The 26,628-nt window shown below is 59.0% G+C and overlaps 3 protein-coding genes across 3 annotated transcripts; all 3 read left to right on the forward strand.

Moving 5' to 3' along the window:
* The first annotated feature begins 102 nt into the window (after positions 1-102).
* Positions 103-9,255, forward strand: LOC127060760 (collagen alpha-1(II) chain-like). The gene is given in 14 exon segments (XM_050984874.1): positions 103-124; positions 239-354; positions 444-551; positions 632-685; positions 2,202-2,255; positions 3,155-3,208; positions 3,293-3,346; positions 4,127-4,234; positions 5,336-5,389; positions 5,484-5,537; positions 6,707-6,868; positions 6,963-7,072; positions 9,155-9,197; positions 9,199-9,255. Coding segments are annotated over 14 exon segments (1,050 nt in total).
* A 68-nt stretch (positions 9,256-9,323) lies between these two features.
* On the forward strand, positions 9,324-10,514 carry LOC127060761 (uncharacterized). The gene has a single exon (XM_050984876.1). It carries the CDS (start codon positions 9,324-9,326, stop codon positions 10,512-10,514), a length of 1,191 nt encoding a protein of 396 aa, XP_050840833.1.
* Positions 10,515-10,830: 316 nt separating this feature from the next.
* LOC103824964 (collagen alpha-1(II) chain-like) lies at positions 10,831-26,236 on the forward strand (the record flags this gene model as incomplete). Its single annotated transcript, XM_050984877.1, is given in 11 exon segments — positions 10,831-10,899; positions 11,023-11,130; positions 13,168-13,222; positions 17,474-17,574; positions 17,576-17,593; positions 18,686-18,739; positions 18,875-18,982; positions 19,833-20,121; positions 21,517-21,704; positions 23,101-23,343; positions 25,627-26,236. Coding segments are annotated over 11 exon segments (1,380 nt in total), but the record flags the coding sequence as incomplete, so codon positions are not given.
* Between the last annotated feature and the right edge of the window lie 392 nt (positions 26,237-26,628).

Genomic DNA, 26,628 nt, shown 5'->3' on the forward strand with positions numbered 1-26,628 from the left:
CAGTGCCACCCTCGTGTGGTCGCGGTTGTCCCCAGTCCCCTGAGCTGTCCCAGGTCCCTGAGCTGTCCCCTGATCTGTCCCCATGTCCCCTGAGCTGTCCCCATGTCCCCTGAGCTGTCCCCAGGTCCCCTGAGCTGTCCCCTGATCTGTCCCCATATCCCCTGAGCTGTCCCCATGTCCCCTGAGCTGTCCCCTGATCTGTCCCCATGTCCCCTGATCTGTCCCCATGTCCCCTGAGCTGTCCCCTGCCCGCAGGGCGAGCGCGGCTTCCCCGGCGAGCGCGGCTCTCCCGGTGCCCAGGGCCTGCAGGGGCCCCGCGGCCTCCCTGGCACCCCCGGCACCGACGGACCCAAGGTGGGTGACACTTGGGGACAGCGCCCATGGCGGTGCCACCCCGGGGGTGGGTGGTGACACCCCAATAATGTCCCTTTTTGGTGCTTTAGGGTGCCACCGGCCCCGCCGGCCCCAACGGTGCCCAGGGACCGCCGGGGCTGCAGGGGATGCCCGGGGAGAGAGGAGCCGCTGGCATCGCCGGTCCCAAGGGGGACAGGGTGAGTGACGGGGACACGGGGGTGCCACCAGGGCCAGCGGGGCTCAGCTGGGCTCACGCTGGCCCTGTGACATCCCGCAGGGTGACGTCGGAGAGAAGGGACCCGAGGGAGCGCCCGGAAAGGACGGAGCTCGCGTGAGTGGCACGGGGACGGGGACGGGCAAGGACAGCCCTGGTGGCCAGCCTGGGGTGGCCTTGGTGGCCAGTCTGGGACACTCCTGGTGGCCAGCCTGGGGTGGCCTTGGTGACCAGCCCGGGGTGGCCTTGGTGGCCAGCCTGGGACACTTATGGTGGCCAGCCTGGGGTGGCCTTGGTGACCAGCCTGGAGTGCCCTTGGTGGCCAACCTGAGGTGGCCTTGGTGGCCAGCCTGGGACACTCATGGTGGCCGGCCTGTGGTGGCCTTGGTGGCCAGCCTGGGACACTCATGGTGGCCGGCCTGGGTGGCCTTGGTGGCCAGTCAAGGACACTCCTGGTGGCCAGCATGGGGTGGCCTTGGTGGCCGGCCGGGGTGGCTTGGTGACCAGCCTGGGACACTCATGGTGACCAGCTGAGGTGGCCTGGTGGCCGGGCGGGGTGACCTTGGTAACCAGCTGGGACATCATGGTGGCCGGCGGGGTGGCCTTGGTGACCAGCCAGGGGGCCTTGGTGGCAGCGTGGGGTGGCTTGGTGGCCAGTCCAGGACATCCTGGTGACCAGCCTGGGGTGGCTTGGTGGCCGGCCGGGGTGGCCTTGGTGCCAGCTGGGACACTCTGGGGCCGCTGGGGTGGCCTTGGTGACCAGCCCGGGGTGGCCTTGGTGGCCAGCGTGGGGTGGCCTTGGTGGCCAGTCAAGGACACTCCTGGTGACCAGCCTGGGGTGGCCTTGGTGGCCGGCCCAGGGTGGCCTTGGTGGCCAGCCTGGGACACTCCTGGTGGCCAGCCTGGGGTGGCCTTGGTGACCAGCCTGGGGTGGCCTTGGTGGCCAGCCTGAGGTGGCCGTGGTGGCCAGCCTGGGACACTCATGGTGACCGCCTGTGGTGGCCTTGGTGGCCAGCCTGGGACACTCCTGGTGGCCAGCATGGGGTGGCCTTGGTGGCCAGCCTGGGACACTCCTGGTGGCCAGCCTGGGATACTCATGGTGACCAGCCTGAGGTGGCCGTGGTGGCCGGCCTGGGGTGACCTTGGTGACCAGCCTGGGACACTCATGGTGGCCGGCCCGGGGTGGCCTTGGTGACCAGCCCGGGGTGGCCTTGGTGGCCAGCGTGGGGTGGCCTTGGTGGCCACTCAAGGACACTCCTGGTGGCCAGCGTGGGGTGGCTGTGGTGGTGGCCAGCCTGGGACAACTCCTGGAGCCAGCCTGGGGTGGCCTTGGTGACCAGCCTGGGGTGGCCTTAGTGGCCAGCATGGGACATTCATGGTAGCCAGCGTGGGTGGCATGGTGGCCAGTCAAGGACACTCCTGGTGGCCAGCCTGGGATGTTCCTGGTGGCCAGTCAAGGACACTCCTGGTAGCCAGCGTGGGGTGGCCTTGGTGGCCAGTCAAGGACACTCCTGGTGGCCAGCCTGGGATGTTCCTGGTGGCCTCCTCCTCCTCCTCCTGGCGGTGGGTGAGGGATGTCCATGGTGGCCCTCCCCCCCCCCCGGTGGCCTCACTGTCCCCTCTGTCCCCACAGGGTCTGACCGGTCCCATCGGCCCCCCCGGCCCCGCCGGCCCCAACGGCGAGAAGGTGAGAGAGGGGCGGCGCCGCCCGGACCCCCGGGGGGATCCCAACTGATCCATGGGGGGATCCCACCTGATCCATGGGGGGAATCCCACCTGATCCCTGTGATGGATCCCACCTGATCCCTGTGATGGATCCCACCTGATCCCTGGGGGGGATCCCACCTGATCCATGGGGGGGGGTCCCACCTGATCCATGGGGGGGATCCAAGCCATGGGGGGATCCACTGATCATGGGGGATCCCACCATGGGGGGGATCCACTGATCCATGGGGGGATACACCTGATCCATGGGGGGGATCCCACCATGATCCATGATGGGGGATCCCACCTGATCCATGGGGGGAATCCCACCTGATCCATGGGGGAATCCCACCTGATCCATGGGGGGATCCCACCTGATCCCTGGGGGGGATCCCACCTGATCCATGGGGGGATCTCACCTGATCCCTGTGATGGATCCCACCTGATCCATGGGGGGGGGTCCCACCTGATCCATGTGATGGATCCCACCTGATCCATGGGGGGGATCCCACCTGATCCCTGTGATGATCCCACCTGATCCATGGGGGGAATCCCACCTGATCCATGGGGGGGGGTCCACCTGATCCCTGTGATGGATCCCACCTGATCCATGGGGGGGTCCCACCCAATCCCTGCAATGGATCCCACCCAATCCCAGGACGGATACCACCCGATCCCTGGGGCAGATCCCACCCATCCCTGGGGCAGATCCCACCCATCCCTGGGGCAGATCCCACCCATCCCTGGGGCAGATCCCACCCATCCTGGGGCAGATCCCACCCATCCCTGGGTTGATCCCACCCGATCCCTGGGGTGGATCCCACCCGGACAGACCCCTCCATCCCCCCCAACTCCCCCCTCCTCTCTTTCCTCCCTTCCCAGGGCGAGTCCGGCCCCCCCGGCCCGTCCGGAGCCGCCGGTGCCCGCGGTGCCCCCGTAAGTGCCACCTGTCCCCCCCCCCGGTGCTGGCAGTGCCACCCTGGCCCCACCCCCGGGATTTTCACCCCCTGTCCCCCCCAGGGAGAGCGCGGAGAGCCCGGAGCCCCCGGCCCCGCTGGATTCGCTGGACCCCCGGTGAGTTCTGACATCCCAGTGCCCATCCCAGTGTCCCCAGTGTCCCAGGTCCATCCCAGTGTCCCAGTGCCATCCAGTGTCCCAGTGTCCCAGTGTCCACCCCAGTGCCCATCCAGTGTCCCCAGCAGTCCCAGTGTCCATCCCAGTGTTCCCAGTGTCCATCCCAGTGTCCCCAGTGTCCACCAGTGCCATCCAGTGTCCCCAGGTCCCCAGTGTCCATCCAGTGACCATCCTGTCCCAGTGTCAACCCTCCAGTGTCCACCCAGTGCCATTCCCAGTGTCCCCAGTGTCCCCAGTGTCCCAGTGTCCCCAGTGGTCCCAGTGTCCCCAGTGTCCATCCCAGTCCATCCCAGTGTCCCCAATGTCCCAGTGTCCCATCCCAGTGTCCCCAACTCAGTGCCCCAGTCACCCAGTGCCCATCACCAGTGATCCATCCCAGTGTCCACCCAGTGTCCATCCACAGTGTCCCCAGTCCATCCCAGTGTCCACCAGGTCCCCAGTGTCCCCCAGTGTCCCCAGTGTCCATCCCAGTGTTCCCAGTGCCCATCCCAGTGTCCCCCAGTGTCCATCCCAGTGTCCATCCCAGTGTCCCCAGTGTCCATCCCAGTCCATCCCAGTGTCCCCAGTGTCCATCCCAGTGCCCATCCCAGTGTCCCCAGGCCATCCCAGTGTCCCCAGTGGCCCCAGTCCATCCCAGTGTCCATCCCAGTGCCCATCCCAGTGTCCATCCCAGTCCATCCCAGTGTCCCCAGTGTCCCCTGACGCCGCGCTGTGTCCCAGGGTGCCGATGGCCAGCCGGGGGCCAAGGGCGAGCAGGGCGAGCCGGGCCAGAAGGGCGACGCCGGCGCCCCGGGACCCCAGGGACCCTCGGGAGCCCCCGGCCCGCAGGTGAGCCCGGCCCAGACCCCCATCCCTGGAATTCCAGCTCCCCCATCCCGGGAATTCGGGAATTCCAGCTCCCTTATCCCGGGAATTCGGGAATTCCAGCCCCCTTATCCCGGGAATTCGGGAATTCCAGCTCCCTTATCCCGGGAATTCGGGAATTCCAGCCCCTTTCCGGGAATCCGGGAATCTCCAGTCCTTACCGGAATTCAGCCCCTTATCCGGGATTCCAGCCCCCATCCCGGGAATTCCAGCCCCTTATCCGGGAATTCCGGGAATCTCCAGCACCCTTATCCTGGGAATTCCAGCTCCCTTATCCTGGGAATTCCAGCCCCCCCATTGAAGGGATTCCAGCTCCCCATCCCGGGAATCTCCAGCTCCCTCATCTTGGGAATCTCCAGCTCCCCCACCCCGGGAATTCGGGAATCTCCAGCTCCCACATCCCGGGAATTTGGGGAATTCCAGCTCCCCCATCCCGGGAATTCCAGCCCCCTTATCCTGGGAATTCCGGGAATTCCAGCTCCCTTATCCTGGGAATTCCGGGAATCTCCAGCACCCTTATCCTGGGAATTCCAGCTCCCTTATCCTGGGAATTCCGGGAATCTCCAGCTCCCCATCCTGGGAATTCCGGGAATTCCACCTCCCTCATCTTGGGAATCTCCAGCTCCCCCACCCCGGGAATTCGGGAATCTCCAGCTCCTTCATCCCGGGAATTCGGGGAATCTCCAGCTGCCCCATCCCGGGAATCTCCAGCTCCCTCATCCCGGGAATTCCGGAATTCCAGCTCCCCCATTCTGGGAATTCGGGAATTCCAGATGCCCCATCCTGGGAATTCCAGGAATTCCAGCTCCCTCATCCCGGGAATTCCATCTCCCTCATCTTGGGAATTCCAGCTCCCCCATCCCGGGAATCTCCAGCCCCCCCATCCCGGGAATTCGGGGAATTCCAGCTCCCCCATCCCGGGAATTTGGGAATTCAAGAATTTGGGAATTCCAGCTCCTACATCCTGGGAATTCCGGGAATTCCATCTCCCCGATCCCGGAAATCCCGGGAATTTCGGGAATTCCACCCTCCCGGGTGTCCTGAGCGCTGCTCTGTCTCTCTCAGGGTCCCACCGGTGTCACCGGTCCCAAAGGAGCCCGGGGCGCTCAGGGACCCCCGGTGAGTGGGGGAGGGGAGGGGAGGGGAGTGGGGGAGGGGGAGGGGAGGGGGGGAGGGGCCGGGTCTGACCCCTCCCCCTCCCCTCCGTGCCCAGGGAGCCACCGGATTCCCGGGAGCCGCCGGACGAGTGGGACCCCCCGGGCCCAATGTGAGCTGGGGGCGACTGGGGGGGACTGGGGGGAACTGGGGGGGAACTGGGAGCAAACTGGGGGGGACTGGGAGCCACATTGGGATCACTGGGGGGACTGGGATCACTGAGATCACTGGGGGGGGACTGGGGTCACTGGGAGCAACTGGGGTCACTGGGGGGGAACTGGGGAACTGGGAGGAAAGTGGGGGAACTGGGGAGGAACTGTGGGGGAAACTGGGGGGACTGGGGGGGAACTGGGGGGGAAATGTGGGGAACTGGGAGCAAACTGGGAGCAAAACTGGGATCACGGGGGGAACTGGGGGGAACTGGGGTCACTGGGTGGGAACTGGGGGAACTGGGGTCACTGGGGGGGAACTGTGATCACTGGGGGGCAACTGGGATCACTGGGGGGGACTGGGGGGTCACTGGAGGGGTCACTGGGAGGAACTGGGGTCACTGGGAGGAACTGGGATCACTGGGGGCAAACTGGGGTCAATGGGAGCAAACTAGGGTCACTGGGAGGAACTGGAGTCACTGGGAGCAAACTGGGGTTACTGGGGGGGAACTGGGATCACTGGGATCACTGGGGGGAACTGGGGTCACTGGGAGGAACTGGGGTCACTGGGGTCACTGGGGGGAACTGGGAGCAAACTGGGATCACTGGGGGGGAACTGGGGTCACTGGGGGGAACTGGGGATCATTGGGAGGAAATGGGGGGGAACTGGGGAGAACTGGGGGGGACTGGGGTCACTGGGGGAAAACTGGGATCACTGGGGGGACTGGGATCACTGGGAGGAACTGGGATCGCTGAGAGCAAACTGGGATCGCTGGGAGCAAACTGGGATCACTGGGGGGGGGAACTGGGGTCACTGGGGGGAACGGGGGATCATTGGGAGGAACAGGGGGGGAACGGGGCGGAAACTGGGGGGGGACGGGGGTCACTGGGTGGGGGAACTGGGTGGGGGAACTGGGACTCACTGGGGGGGAAATGGGAGAGGAAACGGGGGGGGGGGAACTGGGATGACTGGGGGCAAACTGGGGTCACTGGAGGGGGGAACTGGGGGGAACTGGGAGCAAACTGGGATTCACTGGGATGGAACTGGGATCGCTGGGTGATGGATGAGGAGCACGGAACCCCCTCGGATCTCCCTCCATCCCCGCTCTCTCTCTCTCTCTCTCTCTCTCAGGGTAACCCCGGCCCCCCCGGCCCCCCCGGCTCGGCGGGCAAGGACGGTCCCAAGGGGGCGAGGGGCGACGCGGGACCCCCGGGCCGGGCGGGGGACCCGGGGCTGCAGGGCCCCGCCGGCCCCCCCGGCGAGAAGGGCGAGCCCGGCGAGGACGGACCCGCGGTATTTGGGGGGGCTTTGGGGACATCGCCCCCCGACCCCTCCGGCAGCCCCCGAGCGCCGCTGACCCCTCCCCCCTCCCTTGGTGTCCCCGCAGGGTCCGGACGGTCCCCCCGGTCCCCAGGGGTTGGCAGGACAGCGTGGCATCGTGGGGCTGCCAGGGCAGCGAGGAGAGAGGGGATTCCACGGGGCTTGCCCGGAGCCCCTGCGGTTGAGCAAAACACTCCAAAAACACTCCCAAAAACCACCCGAAAAGCACCCTCGAAAAACAACCCCACAGAGAAACACCCAAAAGAAAGAAACCACAACACCCCCAGAAGCACCTCCAATCTCGAGCGCTACCAAACTAAGCTACCGGTCCCATAGAAGGCAGCGGCTCATTTCTTCAAAAGTACCACTGTTTAAGCTCAAAACCACGCCAAAAAACACGCCAAAAACACCCACCCAAAGAGAACCCAAAGAACACCCCAAACAAACACGTCCAAAAACCCTAGCCTCAAAACCACCCGCGGAAAAAGACTCCCCAGCGTCGGGGTGCGCTAACAACCGGCTGGGCGGCCAAAACCACCCAAAACCCCCAAAAACACCCCCAAAACACCCCAAAAACGCCCCCAAAGGCACCCCACCGAAAACACCTCCCGAAAAACGGCCAAAGGACCCAAAGAAATGCAACCCAAAAACCACTGCCCAAAAAACCAACCCCTCAAAAAACCCAAAAAGCTCCCCAAAAACACCCTCCAAAGGCCCCCCAAGACAAACCCCAGAAAAAGACCCCCAAAGAAACCCCCCCGGCCCCCAAAATCGCGCGCAAAAAAACACCGCCAAGAACCCCAAAACGCCCTCCAAAAACACTCCCAAGAAGAACAACATCCTCAAAAACCACCCCCAAATATCCCCACAAAACCTGGCGCCCTAAAAAAAAACTCAAAACACCCCCGACAAGCAAGGAGAACACCCGCGGCAAAAAACCTAAAAACTCCCCAAAAACCACCCGAAAAAAACCCCAAAAAAACACCCCAAAAACCCCCCCAAAAACACCCCAAAAAACCCCAAAAAACCCAAAACCACCCAAAAACCCCAAAAATTCTCAAAGTCCGGGAAGAAATGGGAGAAATCCGAGGCACAGAAGGATTTTGGGGGGTGATGGAAGCTGCTCATCCCCATCCCGCTGCTTTTGGGATTCTCTTCCCAATGCCCAAAAAAATTCCCAAAATCTCCCCAGGTTTTTCCCCGCTGGCAGAACCAGCAGGACAAATTTTCCAGATCCATTTTTTACCTTTTTTCCCACCTGGAATTCGTGTCGTCCCCCCCCGCAATCTCTGGGGGGTGAAATTTGTGCCCGAGGAGGGTTTGGAATTCCCGCCCGCGCGCGGGAGGGTAGGGGAGTGGGGGGGGGGGGGAGGGGGAGGGGGAGGGCGGGGGATGGGAGGGGGAGGGGGAGTGGGAGTGGGGAGGGGGAGGGGAGGCCGCCCGCGCGGGGGGCGCTGGAGGGGGAGGGGCAGGGGGAGGGTGCGGGGAGGGGGGAGGGGGAGGGGGAGGTGAGGCCCGCCCGCGCGGCGGAGGGGAGGGGGAAGGGCCGTGGGAGTGGGTTAGGGGGAGGGGGAGGGGAGGGGGAGGGGGCGGGGAGGGGGAGGGTAGGGCGATGGTGAGGGAGGGACCCGCCCGCGCGGCGAGGGGACGGGGAAGGGGGGAAGGGGGAGGGGGATGTGGAGGTGGAGTGGACGCCCCCGCGCGGCGGAGGGGAGGGGGAGGTGGGAGGCCCGCCCGCGCGCGGAGGGGATGGGAGGGGAGGGGGAGGGGGAGGGGAGCGGGGAGGCGAGGGCGGTGCGAGGGGCAGGCGATGGTTGATGGGGAGGGAGGCCGCCCGCGCGAAGGCGGGTAGGGGGCAAGGGGAGGGTCATTGGATGGGGAGGGGTAGGGGGATGGGGAAGGGGGAGTGGGGATGTGAGTGGTATGGTTTCCCTCCCTCTATGCTGATTATGGTTAAACGGGCAGGGGGAGGGTGTAGGTCGATGGGATGGGTTTAGTGGCGATGGGGAGGGGGATGGGAGGGTGATGGGTATTTGCATTTTATATTTTATTGCCATTGTTTATTTTTATTTCTATTTTTAGTTTTTAGGTTTATTGCTATTTTCAGTTTTATTTGTCTTGTCATTGTTATTTTTATTTCCATGTGTGTATTCTAGTTCATTCGTTTTATTTATTCCCTCCCATCTCTGCTGCTTTTATTCCCTGCCTCACTCAGGGGATTTATTTTTTTTTTTTTTTTCCCTCTGGTTTTTGTTTTAGGGCGAGCCCTGGAAAACACAGGGAGCGCCCTGGATCTGCCGGTTGACCGGCGGACACCCGGGGGGCCCGTGGGACCCCGGGGCATGACGGGACCGGCGTGAGGCGCCCGGGCAGGGAGGCTCGGGACACTGGGGGATAGGTCCTGGGGGGATCCATTCCATCGGCGGGGATGCTCTCCAGGCAAATCCGAGCCCAGGAGGGGAGCGGGAAAAGGGAATGGACTCCACATACCCCCGGTGAAACACCAAAAAAGCCCGCGCGGGGCTCGCGTGCCTCGGCCGGGGTCAGCGGGGTGCGAGGGGCGCGTGTGCCGTCTGGGCAGCTGTCTGGCGCGGGTTGCCTGTTCTCTCTTCCGCCGGTGCGGGGCGCGGGTGGGACCAGGGGAGAGTGCACGGGGGACATGACAGGGGCCCGGAGGCCGACGGCTGGGACCGGAGGGGACGCGGGGGGGCAGCGGGGCCCGCAGGGCGGGGCCGCGGGGACCGGGGACTGGGGGGCGTATGGTGGCCGGCGGGAGGGACAGGGGCGGGAACCACGGGGCAGCGGGGAGGAGGGCGTGCGACGCTGGGCCGAGGGCCGGGCCTGCCGGGACGGGGCGCGGGGGCCCGCGGGGCCCGCGGGGGGCCGCGCGGGACCGTCGGGGGGTGGCCGCGGGGCCTCGGCTCGGGGCCGAGAGGCGGGTCGCGGGGGCCCGCGTGTGGCAGACGAGGGGAGGGGCCGGGCGGGGCTAGCGGGCTCGCGCGAGGGTGGGCCGAGGCCGCAGGGCCGCGGTCGGGCCGCGGGGCGGGGGGGCGGGGCGTGGGCGGGGCGGTCCACAGGGGCTAGCGGGGCCGCGGGCGGGGCGCGGGGGCGCGAGCGGGGCGGCGGGGACGCGGGCCGCTGGCGGCGCGGGCGGGCCGCGGGTGGCAGCGGGGAGAAGGGCCAGCGGGCGGGGACGCGGGGGAGGGGGGCGCGGGCGGGGCCGCGGGGCGGGCGCGTGGCCGGGGGCACGGGCGGGCAGCGGGGGCCGCGGCGGGGCCGGGCGGGGGAGCGGGGAGGGGCACACGGGCGGGGCCCGGGGCCGCCGGCCGCGGCCGGGGCCAGGGGCAGAGGGCGGGGCAGCGGGGCCGCGGGGGGCCGGGCAGCGGGCCGCGGGGCGGGCCGGTGGGCCGCGGGGCCGCGGGCGGCGCGCGGGCCGCGGGGGGGCCCGAGGGCCACGGGCGTGGACGCGGGCCGCTGGGCCGCTGCGGGCCGCGGGCGCGCTCGTGGCCGCGCGGGGCCGCGGGCTGGCCGCCGGGGCGGGCCCCGGGGCCGGTCGGGGCCGGGACGCGGGGCGCGGGTGCCGTGGCGAGGCGCGCGGGCGGTGCGGGGGCGGGCATAGCGGTCCCTGCGCGTCTGAGGTCCCGGGTCCGTCGTGCGGGGCCGCGGGGCGGGCACGGGGCACGGCGTCTGTGGACCGGAGTGGACGAGGGCGCGGGCCGCGGGGGCTGTCAGTTCCTCTTGTCTCTCTCTGTTTCCGTCGTGTTCCTCTGGTTCCGTCTTCCTCGGATGTGCACTAGTGTAAGAGCGGGAAGCGCTCGTCGTTTCGCTCGGGGCCGCTTCTTGTCCGCTTTTCCATGTTTTTCTTTTCTCTTGTCTTTACCTCTTTCCTCTTTTCTCCTCTTTCTCTTTCTTTCCCCTTTTCCTCTTTCTTTTCCTCTCTCTTTTCCCAGGGCAGTCCCGGTGCTGACGGACCCCCGGGCAGGGATGGGGCAGCAGGAGTGAAGGTGAGCTCACCCCGGATTTCCCCCGGGCCGGAATTCCCGAGATTCCTGAGATTCCTGAGCTGATTCCTGAGATTCCCGAGATTCCCGAGCTGATTCCCGTTCCCGTTCCCGTTCCCGTTCCAGGGCGATCGAGGCGAGACCGGCCCCGTGGGCGCTCCCGGTGCTCCCGGCGCTCCCGGCGCTCCCGGCCCCGTGGGACCCACGGGAAAACAGGGAGACAGAGGAGAGACGGTGAGGGGGCCCCTCGGGCTGGGGGAGGCGGGAATTACCGGGAATGATCCCGAATCCCGGGGCTGGAGCTGCTCGGGATCGCCCGGGAGCGGCTCCGGGTTTGGGATCTGCCTGGGAGCTCCCGGAGCTGGGACTGGGAATGAGCTGGGGATGAAACTGGGAACGCCTGCAGGGCCCTGGGCAGCTGGGAACACGAAATCCCAAACTCCACACCCTGTGCAGTCCCACAGCTCCAAATCCCAAATCCCACAGCCCCAAATCCCAAACCCCACAGCCTCAAATCCCAAATCCCACAGCCTCAAATCCCAAACCCCACAGCCTCAAATCCCAAATCCACAGCCCAAAGTTCCCCCATTCTCAAATCCAAAGCACCGCCGCCATCCCCCATCCCCAATCCACCCCCAGAATCCCACATCCCAAATCCCAAACCCCAAAGCCACACCCCAACATCTCAAAGCCAAACCCAACACCCCAGATCCCAACCCCCCATCCCCAAATACCAAAGCCGACCCCCCCCACATCCCCAAATCCCAAATCCCACCCCCAGTTCCCACAGCCTCAAAGCCCAAAGCCCACCCCGCCAGGCCCCCAGCCCCAAAGCCCAAAACCCCAAAGCCCACCCCCACAGGCCCACAGGCCCAAAGCCCAAAGCCCACAGCCGCAAAGCCCAACCCACAGCCCAAAGCCAAACCCAAAGCCACACCCCACAGCCCCAAAGCCCAAAGCCACACCCCAAAGCCCAAAGCCCACCACCAAAGCCCAAAGCCCAAAGCCCAAAGCCCACCCGCACAGCCCCACAGCCCAAAGCCCACCCCCGAAAGCCCAAAGCCCAAAGCCCACCCCCAAAGCCCAAAGCCCCAAAGCCAAAGCCCAAGCCACCCGCACCGCCACCACAGCCCCAAAGCCAACCCCCAAAGCCCACCCCCAAAGCCCAAAGCCCACCCCACAGCCCCAAAGCCCAAAGCCCACCCCAAAGCCCAAAGCCCACCCCAAAGCCCAAAGCCAACCCGCACAGCCCCACAGCCCAAAAGCCCACCCCCAAAGCCCAAAGCCCACCCCCAAAGCCCAAAGCCCACACGCAAAGCCCACAGCCCAAAGCCCACCCCCACAGCCCAAAGCCCAAAGCCCACCCCCACAGCCCAAAGCCCACCCGCACAGCCCCACAGCCCAAAGCACCACCCCAAAGCCCAAAGCCAAAGCCCACCCCCAAAGCCCAAAGCCCAAAGCCCAAAGCCCACCCGCACAGCCCCACAGCCCCAAAGCCCAAAGCCCCCGCACAGCCCCACAGCCCAAAGCCCACCCCAAAGCCAAAGCCCACCCCAAAGCCCAATAGCCAAAGCCCACCCGCACAGCCCCACAGCCCCAAAGCCCAAAGCCAAAGCCCACCCGCACAGCCCCACAGCCCACAAAGCCCACCCAAAGCCCAAAGCCCACCCCCAAAGCCCAAAGCCCCAAAGCCCAAAGCCCACCCGCACAGCCCCACAGCCCCAAAGCCCAAAGCCACCCAATCCCCACAGCCCCAAAGCCCACCCCCAAGCCCAAAGCCCACCAAAATCCAAAGCCCAAAGCCACCCGCACAGCCCCACAAGCCCAAAGCCACCCGAAAGCCCAATCCCAAACCCACCCCCAAAGCCAAAGCCCAAAGCCCAAAGCCACCCCCCACAGCCCCAAAGCCCAAAGCCCACCCCACAGCCCCACAGCCCCAAAGCCCACCCCCCAAAGCCAAAAGCCCAAAGCCCACCCCAAGCCCAAAGCCCACCCCAAAGCCCAAAGCCCACCCGCACAGCCCACAGCCCCAAAGCCCACCCCCACAGCCCAAGCCCACCCCAAAGCCAAAGCCCACCCCCAAAGCCCAAAGCCCAAAGGCCCACCCGCACAACCCCACATCCCCAAATCCCACCCCCAAATCCCAATCCCACCCCCAAATCCCAAAGCCCAAATACAAAATCCCACCCGCAATCCACATCCCCAAATCCCATCCCCAAATCCCAAAACCCCCTCCCCGCTGGTGGTGACCCCTCATCTCCCCCCTTGCAGGTGTCAGGGTCCATGGGTCCCTCCGGCCCCGCGGCGGCCCGGCGGATGGCGGTGAGTGGAATTCCCCCCCCAGACCCCAGACAGAACGCACCCTAACCCAAGAACAATGGAAGCTCGAAAGAAATTCCCACTAACACGACAGGCCCAGGAAGAAAGTCCCCCCCAACGGATCCCAGACCTTCAGAACCACCTCCCCCAGAACCCTCAGCATCAGCCCCAACCAGCCCAGACCACCCAGTACCCCCCCCCCCCAGAAACCAGAACCCCAGCAGCCAGAAACCCCAGACCCCAGCAGAATAGAATCAACCAGAGGACACAAACAAAAAAGAATACCCTACTCACATCATTAACCAAGACAGACCCAACCTCTAGATTCACACAGAAGGGAAAACAGAACAGGATAACCGCCCAAGAAGCAACACAACAAAACGAATCAGCCAGAAACCTCCCACAAAGAATACAAGACCCAAACGCAAACCTACATAACCAACAAGACCCCGGACAAATTCCCACCAAGGCCATTAAAGGAAAAAAGAAGCAAGGGAAATAATGACTACCTAAGACAGAAGACCGTAAAATCTTCTCAAACACAAAAGAGGACCAAAGGCATAACCACCAACAAGAAAGAACTAAAAAAAGAACAACACATTCTATTAAAATAGAAAAAGATCATAGACCACAACAGCATTTTATAACAGCAAACCCCCAAACACACAAACCAGAAAAAAACGTACTCAAAGAAGTATAAACAAGGACAAGAGACACTTCACCAACGACTCTAAAGAAAAGAACATACAGTAACGACTAAAGAACACCAAGGAACCACACCAGATAAGTATTAAGACAACTAAGAAAATCGAAGAAATTCAAACAGAAAGACAACAAGACAAAGTAAAGACAAACCAGAAAGAAAGAACCAACAAAGACATCCCACAAGCGAAGAGACTAAACAGATTATCAACCAAACAGCCACAAAACCCAAGAATTCAGAACAAACAGCAAGACCTCCCCAGAACCACCAGCCAAGAACAAAGAACCCCAGATCCAGACACCCCCAAACTAAAGAATCAGGGTAAACCCCCCCCAGGAACCTCAACCCCACCACCCCCACACTCAGACCCCCCAGACCAGCCCCAGAATTCCCCCCCCAGAACCCCACAGGACAAGCCCAGAACACCACCAATCACCACCCACAGAACCCACAGACCACGACCCAAAAGCAGCCCACCCCAGAACACCCCCAGACAGACAGGAACAAGGGAACGGCCAGAACCCCCCCAAGACCAGACACGCCCCACCAGCCAGACCACCCAGGACAGTCACCACCCTCCAGACAGCCCAGAAAGGCAGCCCCAGACCAGGAATCAGCCCAGCAGGCCCCCCCCAGACACCCACACAAGACAGACCCAGAAGATCACAACAAGTACAAAGATAACTGAAAACAGACCAGAAGAAGAAAATGATCAGCCAACTCGACTAACCAGCACACGACAGACAGGACAGACAAAGGCCCCAGTCACCCCTATTAACATAAGATTAAGAACCTTACCCCACCAACCGACAACACACAGATCCCAACACTACCAGAAAAACCCCCCAGCCACAACAGAAAGGCAGAACCGCCACAACCCAGCCCAGGAAAACCCAGAAAAGATCACCCCCCCAGACCCCCCCCCCCCCCCAGACCAGCCAGGAACGGAAAGGACCCCAGAATACCACTCACTTTCTCTTTAACAACCAACAAAGACAACTGAAAACATGAAAAACAAAGACACAAAACAGAACCAATGAAACAGAAGGCAAGACAGAAAAGAACCACGAGACCCCAGAAAAACGAAGTAAAAAGAAACCCCAGATACAAGTCAATGCGCCATACTAAGGAACTAAAGTCAAACCCAGAAAGAAGCACCCTTCACAAACCTCAAACCTCGAAGATAAGGAATCAATGAAAAAGAAAAGAAAAAAACCAATGAACAATTTCAGAAATACAAAGACCTAATAAGAAACCACCCAAGTAACACCAACACACCCACACGAAAAACACTTAAAAAAAGAGAAAGAGAAGAACACATGCAAAAGCATTGCCTACATAAAAAAATAATCCAATGCCACAATAAAAAAGAAGACACTATACAAGCATAACCAAAAAAATCCCAATACACACTACAAGACCAGGACCAGACACGGGGAATACTTGCTAAGCAAGTCACACACAAACTAAACAAACTAACGTCTCATGAACGAAATTCTCCAGAAGAACTCCTAAGAACACAAGACAGCAAGTAACAGAAATACGAAGAAAAGAAACACAGCCAGGAAGGTAACCCAACCAACCAAAGAAACATAAGAACAAGTCAACCAGAACATACAACAGAAGCACACAAGAACAGAAGAAAGACATCAAAAACCAGGTAAGAATTCAGAAAAACAACAAGATAATGTCAAGAAAAGAAAAGAAACACCCACAAAAAGAAATAAGACAGACTCACCTAAGATATTCACAAAAAGAGAAAAAGATAAAAAGACTCAACAAGACACCACAGAACACAAGATAATCTACAAATCACGAAAAGAACATAAGGAAAAGAAAACTCATGATAAGAAAGACCATACTCCTCGAGAAATAAGCAAAAAAGAACAAACAAACAGGATAACGACCAACAAAACAAGAATCCCAAAGAAAAGAATAAAAAAGAAAATAAGAACAGAATCCAACCACCAAAGAACAACATAAAACACAGAATAAGCCCAGAAACCCAAGTCAAGCAGATCACACCAGTACAGCCTAGCAACGCAAAAGCAGGAACCAAGAACCCCCCACCACGACCCAAACCCTCCATCCCGACAGAACACAGAACCAGCCAAGCAGAACCACAGAGCCAGAACCCCAGACAAGACAGAACCAGGCCCCCAGAACCCACGACAGACAGAATCAGCCACCAGAAAAAAGTAGACTCCCAACGCTCAGACATCTCAAACAGAATCAAAAGAATAAAACTCAAAGAACAAGAAAGATAAGATCCCACAAACACAACGAAAAAACACAACCAGCAGACCAACTAACTGCAAAGGCAACAAACTTAAATGAATACAAGAATTAAAAGATATATACACTCAAACAAAGATTCATCAACTAAATTCACAAGACAGAACTAATAAAAAAGATAAACCACAAAGCCTCCCTCACAATCCAACCAGGTAACTCCCAACAAACAAGTAAGAAGAAAAAGAAAGGAAGTTATAAGAATAAGAAACATAGCAGCCCAGAAAGGAAAACACAAAGAACAAGAAGGGCACTTACCAGGGAAAGACCAGCCAAGATATTAAGAACAAGGAAAAAACCTCAAAGTAAACAACTCACGATCCTTCAGCCACAGCGAGAGATAAAACCCCTCACCGAACCCGAACTAAAACACACAGACACCAGATACAACTACTACCCATTAAGTAAAAAAGAAACCGAAGCAATAACTAAGGTAACACAAGACACTTACTACAAAGAACAGCTTCATAATTCTGCAAATAACACCCAAACTTCCCCAAATAAAACAAAGCTATAAAAAACAAGCCCCACACGAAACAAACAGAAGGAAAAGATTTAACAAAACATCAAGACCCCCCAGATCAAATAAGATAACCGAACACCAAAGAGAAACTAACCAGAAATGTAAACACCCAAAAGGATCAGACACACAGAAAGAAAATCAGCCAAGAACCCAATAATAACAGACCACATAGAATATAACAGAAACCAGCCCCAGAACACTCTACCAACACAACACCCACCAAACAAAACCACAACCCCCCCCCAAACCCCCCACCAACAATCCCCCCTTGCTCCAAGACAGGTCAGATGAAAAACCAAAGACCCCCACAGAAAGAACCAAACACCAACAAGAATTCACACCCCAAAAGCAGAGATCACCACCAGACCTACAAAAAAGAATATCCTTCCCAAACCATACCAGAAACCAACACCAGATACACACCCCAGGACCACCAGAACCCCCTAGGACCCCCCCAACAGATAAGACCAAAGAACCACACCAGATCCCCCCAGAGCACCAATCGGCAGAGCCCCAGGAAAGGTCACACAACCCACCCCCACCCCCCAGAAACAGAACCCCCAGAAAAAGACCCATGCCACGCAAGGTAAGCTACACACACAGAAAGACACCCAGACCCAGCAGCAGACAAACCCCAGACAAAGCACCGCCGCAGAATTTCACAAGGACCCGGTTCGGGGCGGGGGTGCCAAGGTTCTGGGGTACCCCCAGTGATTGGGAGACCCCGTTGGCACCCGCAGGGGGTCCCCAGGGCAAGCGCCCGGGGGACAAAAGGCGAGGGCAGGGCGGAGGCGGGCGAGCGCGGCCGGAGGCGGGCCACCGGGGCGTCACCGGCCCCCAGGGGCGTGCCCGGGCCCCCCGTAAGTGCTCGGGGGGTGGGACGCAGCCCCCACAGGGCCACACACCCCAAATCCGGCACCCACACACCCAAAGCCCACTACCCAAAGCCCACACGGCAAGCCCACACCCAAAGCGCACAGCCCAACACCCCCAAAATGCACACCCCAAAGCCCCACACGTCAAAATCCCACACCCCAAAGCGCACAGCCCACACCCGCAAATCCCAAAGCCAAAAAGCCCAACACCACCCCCACACTGCCAAAAGTTCTCATAGCCCAAATCCAAAAAGCTCGCGCCCCAAAAGCTCACACCCCAAAAGCTCCACACCCCACATCCCAAATCCCACACCCCAAAGCCCACACCCCAAAACTCATATCCCCATATCTTCAAAAATCGCAGACCCCAAATTTCACATCCCACACGCCAAATCCCACGCCCCACACTCCAAAAGCCCCACACCCCAGAGCCCACGCTCCAAATCCCACACCCCACACCCCAAAGCCCAGCACCACACCCCAAAGACACACCCACAATCCAAAGCCACACCCCAATCAGGACAAAAGCCCACACCCCACACCCCACACGCCAAAGCGGCAGAGGCCACACCCCAAAGCCCACCACCCCAAACCCCACACCCCAAAGCTCACACGGCCACAGCCCACAGCCCACACCCCAAATCGCATAGCTCCAGACTCCAAAGCTCAACACCGCAAAGCCCACAGCCCAAAACCCACACCCCAAAGCACACACCCCAAATGGCCACAGCCCACACCCCAAAAACGCCACACCCCACACCCCAAAGTCACATCCACACCCCAAATCCCACACCCCACACCCCAAATCCCATACCCCAAATCTCATATCCTACACCCCAAATCCCAAACCCCAAATCCCACATGCCACACCCCAAATCTCATATCCCATACTCCAAATCCCACCCCCCCAAAATTCCCACCAACCACCCTCCCAAATCCCACACCCCACACCCCGAATCCCGAACCCCAAATAAAAACCTGCCCCGATGACTTCCCCCCCCAAAAAGTCCCACCCCCCACCCCACACCCCCCATCTCCCGTGCGATCCCAAACCCTCCATCCCCTCCATCGCTCCAGGGCCCCTCTGGAGACCAGGGCGCCGCCGGCCCCGCGGGTCCCTCTGGGCCCAGGGTAAGTTCTGGGATTTTGGGGATTGTAAAAGGGGCAAGGGGGAGAAAACGGGGGGCGGGCCCCGGAACGCGGTGCCAGCCCGGGAGTGGCAGCCCCGGCCCTGCCGTGCCCTGAGCCCTCGTTGGGGTTTTTTAGGGTCCCCCCGGCCCCGTGGGCCCCTCGGGCAAGGACGGCTCCAATGGGATGCCCGGGCCCATCGGACCCCCGGGACCCCGCGGGAGGAGCGGCGAGCCCGGCCCGGCGGTGAGAGGGGAGTGGGGGCAAAAAGGGATCCGGGAGGGGTCTGGGGGGGGAGGGGTCCAGGAGGGGTCTGAGAGGGGTCCGGGAGGGGAGGGGATCTGGGAGGGGATCTGAGAGGGGTCCGGGAGGGGGGAGGGGATCTGAGAGGGGTCTGAGAGGGGGTCCGGGAGGGGTACGGGAGCGGTCGGGAGGGGGATCCGGGAAGGATCCAGGAGCGGCCCGGGAGGGGATCAGGGAGGGGTCCAGGAGGGGTCTGGGAGGGGTCTGGGAGGGGAGGGATTCGGGAGGGGAGGGGATCCTGCAGGAGACCAATCCTGCTGAGAAAAGGGGATCCAGGAGGGGAGAGATCCTGTGGGGAGAGGGGATCCAGGAGGAGAGGGGGGTCCAGGAGGGAAAGGATCCAGGAGGGGACCAATCCTGTGGAGGAGAGGGGATCCAAGAGGGGACCAATCCTGCAGAGGAGGGATCCAGCAGGGGACAGAGGGATCCTGTGGGGAACAGAGGGATCCAGCAGGGTGGATACAGAGGGATCAGAGGGGACAGAGGATCCAGCAGGGCAGTAGGATTCCAGCAGCAGAGACAGAGGGGGATCATGTGAGGGACAGAAGGATCCAGCAGGGGACATAGGGATCCAGCAGGCAGAGGGATCCAGCCGGCAGAGGGATCCAGCAGGGGACAGAGGGATCCAGCAGGCAGTGGGATCCAGCAGAGGACAGAGGGATCCAGCAGGCAGAGGGATCCAGCAGGGGACAGAGGGAATCCAGAGGGCAGGAGGGATCCAAGCCGGCAGTGGGATCCAAGCCCCATCCAATCACCCCGTGACCGCTCCTCCCTCCCTCCCTCCCTCGCTCAGGGTCCCCCCGGGAACCCCGGCCCACCCGGCCCCCCCGGGCCCCCCGGCACCGGTATCGACATGTCGGCGTTCGCGGGGCTGGGCCAGCCCGAGAAGGGCCCCGACCCCGGGCGCTACATGCGGGCGGACGAGGCGGCGCCGGGGCTGCGGCCGCACGACGCCGAGGTGGACGCCACCCTCAAGGCCCTCAACAACCAGATCGAGAGCATCCGCAGCCCCGAGGGCTCCCGCAAGAACCCGGCCAGGACCTGCCGGGACATCAAACTCTGCCACCCCGACTGGAAGAGCGGTGAGCGACAGGCTCCGGCCGTGTGTCCGTCCATCTGTGTCCGTCCCTGTGTCCATCCATGTCTATCTGCGTCCATCTATGTCCATCCCTGTGTCCATCTGTGTCCATCTGTGTCCATCCATGTCCATCCATGTCCATCCGTGTCCATCTGTGTCCGTGTCCATCCCTGTGTCCGTGTCCATCTCTGTGTCCATCTCTGTGTCCATCCCTGTGTCCATCCCCATCTCCATCCCTCTCTCCATCCCTCTCTCCATCCCTCTGTCCATCTGCATCCATCCCTGTGTCCATCCCTGTGTCCATCCCTGTGTCCATCCCTGTTTCCATCTGTGTCCATCCCTCCGTCCATCCCTGTGTCCATCCCTCTCTATCCATGTGTCCAAATCCTGATAATACGTCCCTATGTTGTCCATATGTCATCCCGTTGTCATCCCCATTTCCATCCACCTCTGTCCATCCTGTCCATCCTCGTCCATACCCGGTGTCCAGCTGTGTCCATTCTGTGTCCATGTCCATCCTGCTTCATCCCTCTGTCTAATACCTTTTCCATCCCTCTGTCCATCGTGTTCACTCCCTGTGGTCCAGCCCTGTTGTCCATCCCGGTTTACCATCCGTGTCAATCTGCGTCCCATCCCTATTGTCCATCGGTGTCGATCCCCGTTCCATCCCTCTGTCCATCCCTGTGTCAATCCCCGTTTCCATCCCCATTTCCATCCCTCTCTCCATCCCTCTCTCCATCCCTCTGTCCATCTGCATCCATCCCTGTGTCCATCCCTGTGTCCATCACCATTTCCATCCCCGTTTCCATCCTTGTGTCCATCCCTCTGTCCATCCCTGTGTCCATCCCTCTGTCCATCCCTGTGTCCATCCCCGTTTCCATCCCTCTGTCCATCCCCGTTTCCATCCCTGTGTCCATCTCTGTCCATCCCTCTGTCCATCTGTGTCCATCCCTCTGTCCATCTGTGTCAATCCCCGTTTCCATCCCCATTTCCATCCTTGTGTCCATCCCTCTGTCCATCCCTGTGTCCATCTGTGTCCATCCCTGTGTCCATCCCTGTGTCCATCCCCGTTTCCATCCCTGTGTCCATCTCTGTCCATCCCTCTGTCCATCCCTCTGTCCATCCCTATCCATCCCTCTGTCCATCCCTATGTCCATCTGCGTCCATCCCTCTGTCCATCTGTGTCGATCCCCGTTTCCATCCCTCTGTCCATCCCTGTGTCCATCCCCATTTCCATCCCCATTTCCATCCCTCTGTCCATCCCTCTGTCCATCCTCACCCCCCCACCTCCATCCCCGTGCCCCCTCCTCGTCCCCTCCATCCCCTCCCGGCCCCCCGCGCCCCCCACCAGCGCTGACCCCACCAGGGGCTGTCTGTCCCTCCCTCCGTCCCTCCGCAGGCGATTACTGGATCGACCCCAACCAGGGCTGCACCCTGGACGCCATCAAGGTCTTCTGCAACCTGGCCACGGGGGCGACGTGCGTGTACCCCAGCCCCGGCAGCGTGCCCAGGAAGAACTGGTGGAGCAGCAAGGCCAAGGAGAAGAAACACGTCTGGTTCGGCGAGACCATCAACGGCGGCTTCCACGTGCGTGGCCACCGAGGGAGGAGGGTGGGGTGGAGGCTGGCAGGAAGGTGGGGGCTGGTGTCCCTCAGGGAGGTGGGATTTTGGGGGGGGTTCTGGGTGATTTGAGGGTTTTATGGAAATCTTGGAGCTCGTGTCCATGCTGGAGGTGGGATTTGGGTGGTTCTGTCAGCTATTGGTGGATTTTGGGATTGTATGGAAGTCTTGGAGGTCGTGTCCTTCTTTGGGGTGAGATTGATGGGGTTTGGATCAGGTATTGGTGGATTTTGGGATTTTATGGAAAAATTGGAGGTCGTGTCCATGCTGGAGGGGGGATTTTGGGTGGTTCTGTCAGAGATTGGTGGATTTGAGGGATTTTATGGACAATCAAATGGAGGTCGATGTCCATGCAGGGAGGTGGGATTTGGGTGGTTCTGTCAGGTATTGGTGGATTTTGGGATTTTATGGAAAACTTGGAGGTTGTGTCCATGCTGGAGGTGGGATTTTGGGTGGTTCTGTCAGATATTGGGTGATTTGAGGGTTTTATGAAAGTCTTGGAGGTCGTGTCCTTCTTTGGGGTGAGATTGATGGGGTTTGGATCAGATATTGGTGGATTTTGGGATTTTATGGAAATCTTGGAGCTCGTGTCCTTCAGGGAGGTGGGATTTTGGGTGATTCTGTCAGATATTGGTGGATTTGGGATTTTATGGAATCTTGGAGTTGATGTCCATGCTTGAGGTGGAAATTTTAGTGGTTCTGTCAGGTATTGGTGGATTTTGGGATTTTATGGAAAAATTGGAGGTCGTGTCCTTCAGGGAGGTGAAACATGGAAGTCTTGGAGGTCGTGTCCTTCAGGGAGGTGGGATTTTGGGGGGTTCTGTCAGGTACTGGTGGATTTTGGGATTTTATGGAAATCTTGGAGCTCGTGTCCATGCTGGAGGTGGGATTTTGGGTGGTTCTGTCAGGTACTGGTGGATTTTGGGATTTTATGGAATCTTGGAGGTTGATGTCCATGCTTGAGGTGGGATTTTGGGGGGTTCTGTCAGATATTGGGTGATTTGAGGGTTTTATGAAAGTCTTGGAGCTGATGTCCTTCTTTGGGGTGAAACTGGATCAGATATTGGTGGATTTAGGGATTTTATGGAAATCTTGGAGCTCCTGTCCTTCTTTGGGGTGAAACTGGATCAGATATTGGTGGATTTAGGGATTTTATGGAAATCCTGTCCTTCCTTGGGGTGACATTGATGGGGTTTGGATCAGAACCAGCTGATTTTGAGCCTTCCATGGAACTCTTGCCATCGGAAATTCCCCAAAAAAGCCCCAAAAAAGCCCCAAAACCCCCGAAAACCCCTCAAAACCCCTCAAAACTCCCCAAAAAGCCCCCAAACCCCCCACCTGAGAGCCTCCCTGTCCCCCGCAGTTCAGCTACGGCTCTGAGGAGCTGGCGCCCAGCACGGCCAACATCCAGCTGACCTTCCTGCGGCTGCTGTCGTCCGAGGGCTGGCAGAACGTCACCTACCACTGCAGGAACAGCGTGGCCTACCTGGATGGCACCTCGGGCACGCTGGGCAAGGCGCTGCTGCTGCAGGGCTCCAACGAGGTGGAGATCCGCGCCGAGGGCAACAGCAGGTTCACCTACAGCGTGCTGGAGGACGGCTGCACGGTCAGTGAGGGGGTCTGGGGGGTGCCCAGGGGGGGTCTGGGGGGTCTGGGGGTGCCCAGGGGTGCCCAGGGGGGGTTTGGGGGGTATGGGGGTGCCCAGGAGGGGTTTGAGGGGTCTGGGGGGTGCCCAGGAGGTGCCCAGGGGGGGTTTGGGGGGTCTGGGGGGTGCCCAGGAGGTGCCCAGGGGGAGGAGGTTCACCTACAGCGTGCTGGAGGACGGCTGCACGGTTCAGTGAGGGGGTTGGGGGGTGCCCAGGGGGGGTTTGGGGGGTATGGGGGTCTGGGGGTGCCCAGGGGGTGCAGGGGGGGTTTGGGGGGTCGGGGGGTGCCCAGGAGGTGCCCAGGGGGAGCAGGTTCACCTACAGCGTGCTGGAGGACGCTGCACGGTCAGTGGAGGGGGTCTGGGGGGTGCCCGTGGGGGTTTGGGGGGTCTGGGGGTGCACAGGGGGGGTTTGGGGGTCTGGGGTGGGGGCCCAGGGGTGCCCAGGGGGGGTCTGGGGGGTGCCCAGGGGTGCCCAGGGGTGCCAGGGGGAGCAGGTTCACTACAGCGTGCTGGAGGACGGCTGCACGGTCAGTGAGGGGGTCTGGGGGGTGCCCAGGGGGGTTTGGGGGGTCTGGGGGTGCCAGGAGGGGTTGAGGGGTCTGGGGGGTGCCAGGGGTGCCAGGGGGGTTTGGGGTCTGGGGGTGCCCAGGAGGTGCCCAGGGGGAGGAGGTTCACCTACAGCGTGCTGGAGGACGGCTGCACGGTCAGTGGGGAGGGGAAATGGGGTCTGGGGGGTCTGGGGGGTCTGGGGGGTCTGGGGGGTCTGGGGGCTGGGGGTCGGGGGGTGGGGGGCCCGGGGAAGGAGGAATTGGTCAGTGTGAAATGCGGTCCTGGAAGATTAAATGACCCATTTTTCTAAATTTGGGCTCAAACTGAGATTGGGAAGGTCCTGGAAGATTAAATAACCCCATTTTCTGATCCTAATGATCAATTTGGTTTCACACTGAGATTGGGAAGGTCCTGGAAGATTAAACAACCCCATTTTCCAATGCTAAGGATAAACTTGGGTTCAAACTGAGATTGGGAAGGTCCTGGAAGATTAAATAACCCCATTTTCCAATACTGATGATAAATTTGGGTTCAAACTGAGATTGGGAAGGTCCTGGAAGATTAAATTTGTGTTCAAACTGAGATTGGGAAGGTCCTGGAAAATTAACCAACCCCATTTTGCAATGCTAATGATAATTTTGATTTGGGAAGGTCCTGGAAGATTAAATAACCCCATTTTCTGATCCTATTGATCAATTTGGGCTCACACTGAGATTGGGAAGGTCCTGGAAGATCAAATAACCCCATTTTTCTAAACTTGGGTTCAAACTGAGATTGGGAAGGTCCTGGAAGATTACCAACCCCATTTTCCCCCATTTTCCAGTGCTAATGATAATTTCGAGTTGGGAAGGTCCTGGAAGATTAAACAACCCCATTTTCCAGTGCTAATGATAAATTTGGCTTGGGAAGGTCCTGGAAGATTAAACTTGGGCTCAAACTGAGATGGGAAGGTCCTGGAAGATTAAATGACCCATTTTTCTAAATTTGGGCTCACACTGAGATTGGGCAGGTCCTGGAAGATCAAACAACCCCATTTTGAGATTGGGCAGGTCCTGGAAGATTAAATGACCCATTTTTCTAAATTTGGGCTCAAACTGAGATTGGGAAGGTCCTGGAAGATTAAATGACCCATTTTTCTAAATTTGGGCTCAAACTGAGATTGGGCAGGTCCTGGAAGATCAAACAACCCCATTTTGAGATTGGGCAGGTCCTGGAAGATTAAATGACCCATTTTTCTAAATTTGGGCTCAAACTGAGATTGGGAAGGTCCTGGAAGATCAAACAACCCCATTTTGAGATTGGGCAGGTCCTGGAAGATTAAATGACCCATTTTTCTAAATTTGGGCTCAAACTGAGATTGGGAAGGTCCTGGAAGATTAAATGACCCATTTTTCTAAATTTGGGCTCACACTGAGATTGGGCAGGTCCTGGAAGATCAAACAACCCCATTTTGAGATTGGGCAGGTCCTGGAAGATTAAACAACCCATTTCCCAATGCTAATGATAAACTTGGTTTCACACTGAGATTGGGCAGGTCCTGGAAGCTTAAATAACCCCAATTTCCCCTCCCAACCCCACCAAGCGTGTTCCCCTCAGTTCCCAGTGCCCAGTTTGGGTTCCAGCCGCTCTGGGCAGGCTCCGGCCGCGCCGTGGCCGCTGCCGTGACCCCGATTTTGGGTTTTTTTCCCCCAGAAACACACGGGGAGGTGGGGCCGGACCGTCCTGGAGTATCGCTCGCAGAAAACCTCGCGCCTGCCCATCGTGGACGTGGCGCCCTTGGACATTGGGGGGCCCCAGCAGGAGTTTGGGATCGACCTCGGCCCCGTCTGCTTCTTGTAAAAAACAACAAAAACAAAAATATTTGGATTTTTTGGGGTTTTTTTGGGGTTTTTTTGGGTGTGGTTGTTTGGGTTTTTTTTTTTGTTTGTTCGGGTTTTTGGAAAGGATTCGTTAAAAATAAGAGAAACCTCGTGAGAAATTGATTAGAAATAAAGAAAATCCCGCAAAATATTCTTTAGAAATACAGGAAAACCTCGCAGAAATCCCTTAAAAATGAAGAAAAACACCACAAAAAATTCTTTAAAAATGAGAAGGAAATCCCAGAAAAAAATTCCTTAAAAATGAGAAGGAAAACCCAGAAAAAATTCTTTAAAAATAAGGAAAACCCAGAAAAAATTCCTTAGAAATAAAGAAAAACCCCCACAGAAAATTCCTTAAAAATAAATAAAAACACCACAAAAAATTCCTTAAAAATAAGAAGGAAAACCCAGAAAAAATTCCTTAAAAATAAGAAAAAAAAACCCACAAAAATTTCTTAAAAATTGGGAGAAAAACCCAGAAAAAATTCTTTTAAAATAAATAAAAACCCCACCAAAAATTCTTTAAAAATGAGAAGAAAAATCCAGAAAAAAATTCCTTAAAAATAAGGAGAAAAACCCCACCAAAAAATTCCTTAAAAATAAGAATAAAACCCCACAAAAATTCCTTAAAAATAAGAATAAAACCCAGAAAAAATCATTTCAAAATAAAGAAAAACCCCACCAAAAAATTCCTTAAAAATAAGAATAAAACCCATAAAAATCCTTAAAAAATAAGAAGAAAAACCCCGGGAAAAATTCTTTAAAAATAAGAATGAAAACCCCACAAAAATCCTTTAAAAATAAGAATAAAAACCCCCCAAAAAATGGGATTTCC

This window comes from Serinus canaria, chromosome 25 (genome assembly GCF_022539315.1).
Source record: "Serinus canaria isolate serCan28SL12 chromosome 25, serCan2020, whole genome shotgun sequence".
NCBI lineage: Eukaryota > Metazoa > Chordata > Aves > Passeriformes > Fringillidae > Serinus > Serinus canaria.